The 8,529-nt window shown below is 38.5% G+C and overlaps 1 protein-coding gene across 1 annotated transcript; it reads left to right on the top strand.

Moving 5' to 3' along the window:
- The first annotated feature begins 4,092 nt into the window (after positions 1 to 4,092).
- On the top strand, positions 4,093 to 7,647 carry LOC137597047 (zonadhesin-like). Its single transcript, XM_068317964.1, has 6 exons — positions 4,093 to 4,303; positions 4,570 to 4,749; positions 4,890 to 5,081; positions 5,926 to 6,075; positions 6,205 to 6,308; positions 7,360 to 7,647. The coding sequence occupies exons 2-6, from the start codon at positions 4,590 to 4,592 to the stop codon at positions 7,645 to 7,647; spliced, it is 894 nt and encodes a 297-aa protein (XP_068174065.1). The 5' UTR covers positions 4,093 to 4,303; positions 4,570 to 4,589.
- Positions 7,648 to 8,529: the final 882 nt, after the last annotated feature.

Raw genomic sequence — 8,529 nt, 5'->3', positions numbered from 1 at the left:
GTCACCAAGCACGGCACAGTGTACTTCTACTTATTCATATTAAGAATGTGCTTCATGAATAAATAGAACTACAATTTTTGGGTTGCAATGTCTCCTTGACATGACTGAGACACAAAGAAACCATCATCAAAACAGTCGAAACAGTAGTCCTTTTAAATGACATCCCATCATGATGTCAAGGAGGAAGAAGATCAAGATGTCAATCCTAATTTATAATAACTAATGTCAAAAACAACGATGTCCTCTGCAATAAAGGACATAGTATAAGCATGTAGAGTTTAGGCAAGTTTTAAATAGTTATCCAGCTGAACAGTCTGCCTCCAAGACTGGAGAGGCATAACAATTAAATGATCTCCACTGTACAGTAAATCAGTGACAGCAGCACAAAATAATTGCTGATGGTTATGCAAATAGAATTCGGCGTCCCTCTGGAGGAGCTGGAGAAAGTTGGTCGTTAATGTGCTTAAAACAGCAACATTGAAGTAACTGATGATCAAACTATCGAGAAGAGATACATTTTCTTGCAACAAAGTTATTATTGCCAGCTGGAATATGACATCTGGTGAGATAACTGTAAATTGAAGAATCTGAAAATAAGATCATGTCAAGATATAATTCTCCATGCTGAAGTGGGCCTGTGTGCAGCAATTGGTATGACTGGACTGTTGGGCTCTCCAGTGTTGCTTTATTTCCATGATACTTTTTGTGGCTTTTTCAGGGTTCTATTGTCCCTTAGGGTCTTCTTATCCTCAGCCTTGTGAAGCTGGCTCTTACTGTAATCAAAGTGGTCTAGATGCTCCAGTCGGGCCCTGTGCTGCAGGATATTACTGCCCAAAAGGATCTACAGACCCTCATGCTACTCCCTGCCCCAGCGGGCACTATTGCCCTCTTGGAACTCCTCTTCCTCTTCCCTGCCCTCTTGGAACTTTAAAAAGTGAGTCTGATATTGATGTAATTGTTCAATTCAATTACTAATTTTTTTTCTATTTAGTTAGCTGAAGAAAAATATATGCTACATCAGTAGCAAGAGAATTCAGGAGAAGTCTTGATGAACGAGTAATTAGAGTATACTAAACGGAGAAATACAAAGTCTAATCTTCCCTGCAGCACACCGACAGTTTTTCCTGCTGTTGTCCTCACTTGAACTGGTTTCTTTCTTTGCAGTTCATTGATGCAGATAAATCCTCCACTGAAGCCTTTCTTTTTCTTGGGCGCCTATGAATAATTTCAGTCACAAAGAAGTTTAACTGCATAATTAAGCTTTTGAATTGTGGTGGACAACTAGAATACTATTAAAATGTGCTTCGCGCCTTTGTATGTGAAGGAATTAGACATTGACAAGGGAATGGGTATACACTTTGCATTAAATTAACATATTGATATCCAGGGCCGGTTCTAGGGTCAGACCTATTGGGGGCCTTAGCCCCCAAAGGACATGTTTGTGCTAGCAGAATTGTTTTTGTCATTGCCAAGACTGGTAGTCTAACATGACAGACTGAATTTTTTCGTAGTATATGCATTTATTTTTTTTTATTTTTTTTGTGCATCCTCAAGGTTCTCTCGGTGAATCTACAGTGAATGCTTGCCAGCTGTGTCCTCCGGGTCACTATTGCCACCGGAGGGGATTAGCCAAGCCAAGTGGCCATTGTGCAAAAGGCTACTACTGTCCTGAGGGGCAGAGCTCTGAAAGACCACAACAACATGTCTGTTCAGTTGGACATTACTGTGAAAAGGTCAACCATTCAGTATTAGTTTTCAAGCATTTATCAGTCATCATGGCTCAGTTTTTCCTGCATGAGTCTTCCTCTTCAGCTGTAGTTGTCATTCAATGACAGAATGCATTGCTGCATACCAGTTGATTGATGCCCTCCTCTTGCTTCATCTGTGTCACTCAACACTGTTATTGATATTCCAATATCATCGATGACGATACATTTTATTTTATGTTAAGTCTCATAAAATCTATTCAATGCTTGCTCCAGGGCAGTACCAGACAAACAGCCTGTGCACCAGGCAGCTACCAGCCCAGAAGAGGCCAGGGCACTTGCCAGACATGCCCAGCCGGTTCATACTGTCAAGAACAAGGTGAAATTGATGGGTTGAAAAATTATTGGATAAGAAATGTTTCATTTGTGGGAAAATAAATGTATTTTATGCTTTGTCTGTACATCAGGAACAACACTTCCAGTTTTATGTGAGAGAGGATATTATTGTCCGAATGGATCGGCAAATCCTCAACCCTGTCCGACAGGCACCTATGGAAACATGTCAGGACTGCTTGAGCAATGGCAGTGCTCACCATGTGACCGTGGGATGTACTGTGAAGGATCAGGTAAGATGCATCCACACCTCTGATCTGATTAGTTCAATGTATTTCTCAGAGATTTCTCGTTTTTCTAACGTACATTCGGTGTTTTCCAGACACACTTTGAAGTGGATTAGCTGCTAGTGTGATTCAAACCTTGCATTAATTCTTAAATTTGTTCAAAGGGAGGACTTTCCCAAGTGGCCTATGTGCTGAAGGGTTTGTTTGTGTTCGAGGAGCATCTGAAGCTTCTCCAATAGACACCGGGGGTGGATTCCCATGCCCTCCTGGCTTCTTCTGCCCTGTAGGCACCTCTGTCCCAAAACCATGCCCTAAGGGAACATTCAGGTAAATATTTTGCAAAATTTTTATTTTCTGAAAAGCATTTTGATATTCTACTCTACAGCTATCATTGTGAACCATAATATTCAGAAAAACAAATAGGAATAAAAAAAAATTCAAGCATGTTGTGATTGAACATTGTGCTACATAAATTAACATTGTGCTATTTAATTCCATTGGGTTCTCTCTGAGTTCTCCGGCTTTCCCCAACCTCCGAAAGCATGCGCTTCAGGTTAATTGGCCTGTCCCGTATTGACCGTAGGTGTGAGTGTGTGTGTGTGTGCGTGTGTGTCTGTCTCTGTGTGGCTCCGTGACGCACTGGCGTCATGCTCGGAGTTTCCCCCGCCTCACGTCCTCAGTCAGCTGGGATAGGCTCCAGCTCCCCGTGACCCATGACAGCGGTTAAAGCGGTTCAGAAGATGGATGAATGGATATGTTATGGTCAATCAAATCTAGGGAGATTTAAGCACATAATAATGAAATACTGAATATTTTCAGTATTTCATCCACTCCTCAGATAAAAGTAGAAATATTTACATTTATGAATAAAATAATCTATTTAATTTCTTACTTTTTAGTTGCATAATGGCTTTTAGCATTGCAGAATCTTCACTTTTATTGATAAATTCATTTTTATCTTTAACAAAATATCTTTACATTGACTGCGCTCCATATTTCTATAAGTAGTTTCAATATTACTTAATTCAATACAACTTCCTTAATGTCACTATACTTATTTTTATATAATTCGAAAAAAAAAATTCTTTTGCTGATTGTTTTTGCTTGACTTTGTAAAATAGAAATTTCCTATAGAGCTCTTTTTTTTCTTTTTCATACCATCTCAGTTCCCTTGCTGATGTATGGCTTGTCCACATACAGTAGGTAGGTTTCCATATTCCATGCAATCACTGCTGTTTTTTTTTAAAGTTGTTCAACTGTTCACATGTTCTCAGTGAGCACATCGGGCTTGTGGAAGATTCTCAGTGTCGGAGCTGCAGTCCTGGCTTCTACTGCTCAGAGACTGGCCTTTCTGCAGTGTCTGGACCCTGCTTGCCAGGTCAGTCAAATAAATGAGATAACTGTTATTTTTTGCACCATGATATACACAAACTTTTTGAAGACTGAAAGAATGAATAAATTCATTAATAAATGAAGGAATGAATGAATGAACGATCCTTCCCAGGTTTCTACTGTCAGGAGGGATCCCAAACTGCTGCTCCAGTGTCAAGTGTATCTGGGGGCGTTTGTCCAGTCGGTCATTACTGTGCAGAGGGCAGCAGTGTGCCCTTACCTTGTCCAGCTGGATCGTACCAAAACGAGACTGCAGGAAAAAGTAAAGATGACTGCAAACCATGCCCCATTGGTAAAGCAAAATCAATGCAGTATAAACTTATCTATACTGTATGCAATTTATTTCATATCTGAGGATGTAATCACCATTTGAATGCTTTTTGCCAGGCCTTTTTCAGGAATTATCAGGCCAGAAAGAGTGTAATCCCTGTCCCCCAGGGTTCCACTGCCCACCGCTGGGTCCCACTCCTACCACCCCTTTGCCCTGCCCAGCTGGCTACATATGTCCCAGGGACAGTACAGAAAGTCAGCCTCTTCCTTGTCCCAAAGGCACCTACAGCCCAAATCAGGGTCTCACCACCACAGGTAAGAAACTTGAACCTTTGTAAATAAAGGTAAATAAATAAAGGTAATAAATAGAATTTCAGGATTTTTTTGTGTATCAAATAATTTCAAGAGAGTAGAAGATGAAGTCTACCCTTTTAAACTTAGATCACAAATACTCGATTCTCAAGCCACTGACACTTAAAGCAAAGTGCAACCATTTCAGACACAAGTTGAATGATCTTGCCTGGTATGGAGCCTATTGTGTTGTGTTGACTGACGGCAAAGTTGTCAATATGTGTTTGCAGGTGAGTGCCTGGTGTGCCCAATGGGTCAGTTTTGTGGGTCAGAAGGGTTGGTGGAGCCTTCAGGTGCTTGTGCTCCTGGATTTCTTTGTCTGATGGGTGCCACTGTCCCAAACCCAAATGAAAACAGAACTGGATCACTTTGCCCACCAGGGATTTTCTGCCAACAGGGGTTAAGAACAGGTATAAGGCATTAAATAGACTTTAAATCTGTGAATGATTACATTTATATCTTAATGTCCCATACAGTTTTTTTTTTCTTTTTAAATGGTAATTTCCTGGTCATTATTCTCCAAATTAATGTTTCCTTTTTTTTATTCAAGGTGACTGCTTGGCAGGGTTTTATTGCAACTGGGGATCCAGCAAAGCAGATGAGACTCTGTGCCCAGCTGGATTCTTTTGCCCCAGTGGAACACCGGCTCCTGTGCCATGTCCTGCAGGAACATTTAGCTCTGCAACAGGCAACACAAATCACAAAAACTGCACCACTTGTACCCCTGGACATTACTGTGAAGGTATATATAACGTGGAGATCAGAATAGCAATAGTAATATTCCTGCCACAGGACATTTTTTTAATTAGTCTTACTACACCTTTGATCACAGCCATGTTGAAATCAAACTTACCACTGGCTGCCTTCCAAGCCCAAATGTCATATTTTTTAATCAACTCAACGAATGAGTTGAATTCTCTTTGGATAATTGATATGATATGTTTTCAGATAAAAAAAGGTGATAACTAGTGGATGATAGACTACTACTGTACTACGATGTCACCAGTTAATGCAATTGCACCAAATTCACCCAGGAGATAATAAGGTCCTCAGCGAATGGGGCGAATAATGTTAAACAGCTAAAATAATAATTTAGACTTGTATGACTTGCTAGTATGAAATTTCTCCAAATGATATGACAGTCTATGAAAATATCAATTTTGCATCAATCAAATCGGATGTGGGATGAAAACATAATGTCTTGTGCATTACCTGACAAGGAAGACATTTCACAACTTCTTAAAGCAGCTATTTCACAACAACTGAAGCCATAAAAAAATAACTAACCAAATATGTACTGACTCTACCCAATATGTCAAACTTTTAATAAAAGTTGGCCATAAATAGTTCTGTTCACCCTAAACTAGCATCTCGTGACCACCTCTAAAGTGCTGAGATATCAGTGGAATATATTTGATTAAACCGCATTATCTCTTACAAACTATTAAATAACTAATAAATCACTAGGTGGTCTAGTAGTAACCATTTGTTTTATTAAGCTGCTCTGTTCTTCTAAATAAAAATAGATCATTTTCATTGCTCATATTATGTATCTTCTGTTTATTCATTTCATTGGTATGGCCCAGTTGAAGGTACTGTGCAACCTGCCCTCTGCCCCGTTGGATATTACTGTCCTCCAGGACTGACTCTTGGACGGGAGTTCCCTTGCCCATCTGGAACTGTCCAGAGCCAGCTCGGAACCTCCAGTGTTGACGCATGCCTGCCTTGCCCTGCTGGTACAGAAAAGATGATAATTTTCTTCTTCATTATAACTTCAGACCAAACCAAAATAACAACCTTGTGCACGATCTGTGTCTTATAAATCTTAATAATGATCACTCTATTCTGTTCTGTGCTTCCTGTAGGAATGTTCTGCTCTCAGCCTGGTTTGTCCCAGCCGACAGGGCTCTGTGAGGCTGGATACTACTGCCCTGCTGGATCAACAACCCCTGAAGCTACGGAGGATGAGGTATTACACCTTATTGTTTCTGATCTTTCATCTAATGAGATACTGAAACATTGCTCTTCGTCCTCAATAAATATGATCAATATGTTATTGATTGACCACAGTCATTCATTGCTTTTCATGTTTTACACCCCATTATCCTTCATCAAACAGCACTATGAAATGTCAACATTGAAAACAAATTATGTAATACAATACAAATTAGAAGAAAAGGGTGACATGGATAAACTGCCACAAAGAAGCCTAACTTAGTAATGTTAAATAAATTTTTCGATCTAACTCTGGATTTGCCAGTACTTGACTTACCATATCAAATCTCCATTTGATACCTATATAAGCATTATTCAGTTTTCCCTAACAGATGAAAAGTGTTTTATATAAATTATATTTTTCCTGTTATGATGAACAGGTTGAAACTCTCAAATCATTGTTATGTTTTGAGCAGTTCAAGGAATAGTTTAAATATTCCATGTCACTCCAAAAGGCCCAAAATAAGAATAAAATAAAAAAAAATAAAATCAAACAAAATGAAGGCAGGAACAAATGTAAAAAGTCAAAAATTCGAAAACATAATGGGAACACATCTTGATTAAAAACATCAGCATTAAAACATGACAAACTGGAACAGAGAACAGAAACATATAGACTTAAATAGACAGAGTAAGGAGACAAGGAAAACAGGTGGCACATGGAGGAGGAAACAATAGGAACCAGGTGGAGCCCATCAGTCACAGTGGGTCACAGTGGAGGGAACCGTGGAGAAGGAAACTCTAAAGGAGGGGAGATACAAGAAGCATGCAACAATTATTTAACACTGACAGGGAATATAAAGGCACAGAGGAAGAGGGAGAGAATCCAAACTAAAAACAGACATAGATAACTGAGGGGACAAAATGTATCAGGAACGCACCGAGTACAACATATAGGACAGATTTTTCAAAATAAAATAGAAAACAGAAAACACAGAACCCAAAACTGTGACTGTGAAGTATTTGGTCTGTAATCATTATCTACATCTCACCCCATTGTGTTTTTATTTTTATATATTTTCCAGGGGAATTCTACCAGAAGCCATCTTTGTCCTTCTGGCCACTACTGCCCCTCTGGCACTGGCTATCCACTCCCCTGCCCCGAAGGCTCTCTGTCCAGCTCCCGAGGCCTGAAAGGAGCTGATGAATGCTCCCCTTGCCCCCCTGGCTGGTTTTGTGACAGGCCTGCTTTAGCCGAGCTCTCAAATGCTCTCTTGTGCCATGCTGGGTATACACTGCACTTTGTTATTACTCTGTCAGTTTCAAATATCCCATTCTTGTTTCTGTTTTCCCCTAAAATAGATTGTATTTAACATCAAAAATAAAACCAAATGTCACACAGTTCTTATCTCTTTCAGCGTACCCCTGATATCTACTCACCTTCATGATCATTTTTGAATGTATTCATAGGATTTCACTATTGACTAAAGGGATCATTACAACAAGCCAGCAAGGTAGCAGATGTTCCAAAAATCAATTGGTAGCCAGTGCACACATAAACTACAAAATCAGACAGATAATTGAACACAGGAAATTACAGTCTGTTGAGTTGAAGGGAGAGCAGGTGTCTTCAGCAGGAAAGGGTCCTCGCATAAAACACTTGGCTAATTATTGCATCTGGTTGCAATGTTCTGTAATGAACAGTCAGAGCTAAAAAAAAAAAATATTGAAGCACCTGATGTGCCAAAGACATTTTAGTAATTAAACATTAGTTTAATTATGTTTAATATTAATCAGTGCCAGTTAATGGAATAGTTCCTTATTGAAAAAAATCCATATTTAAAAGTTTATGGTGTTAAATTGTGAAAAATTACCAGTCAGTGTGTAACCTTTGGTCTAATGGCCAGGCAAATATTCAGCATTCAGCATTAATTATTACCAGCTAACTCATAATTGAGCTCTAATAGTAGGATTAAGATCCAATTACATATATATATATATATATATATATATATATATATATATATATATATATATATATATATATATATATATATATATATATATATATATATATATATATATATATATATATATAATATTATAATGTTTTTGTCGACCATAAATTAAAATGAAGTGAAATGAAATAAACTGTATTTATTTATAGGGGAAATTATTTGTATAGGCAATTACTTTTTATATAATTACTCATGACTGTCAAATAAGATGTGAATACAGGACTATTTCAAATTTAA

The sequence above is a fragment of the Antennarius striatus genome, chromosome 6 (genome assembly GCF_040054535.1).
Source record: "Antennarius striatus isolate MH-2024 chromosome 6, ASM4005453v1, whole genome shotgun sequence".
NCBI classification, from domain to species: Eukaryota; Metazoa; Chordata; class Actinopteri; order Lophiiformes; family Antennariidae; genus Antennarius; species Antennarius striatus.
This window is presented reverse-complemented; position numbering and strand designations above follow the sequence as displayed.

Excerpts from the sequence above, each read along its gene's own strand:
- LOC137597047 (XM_068317964.1), top strand. The coding sequence starts at position 4,590 with ATGGGTCAGTTTTGTGGGTCAGAAGGGTTGGTGGAGCCTTCAGGTGCT. Across the intron at positions 4,750-4,889 it reads CCAACAGGGGTTAAGAACAG|GTGACTGCTTGGCAGGGTTT; the intron begins GTATAAGGCATT and ends TTTTTATTCAAG. Across the intron at positions 6,309-7,359 it reads CTGAAGCTACGGAGGATGAG|GGGAATTCTACCAGAAGCCA; the intron begins GTATTACACCTT and ends TATATTTTCCAG.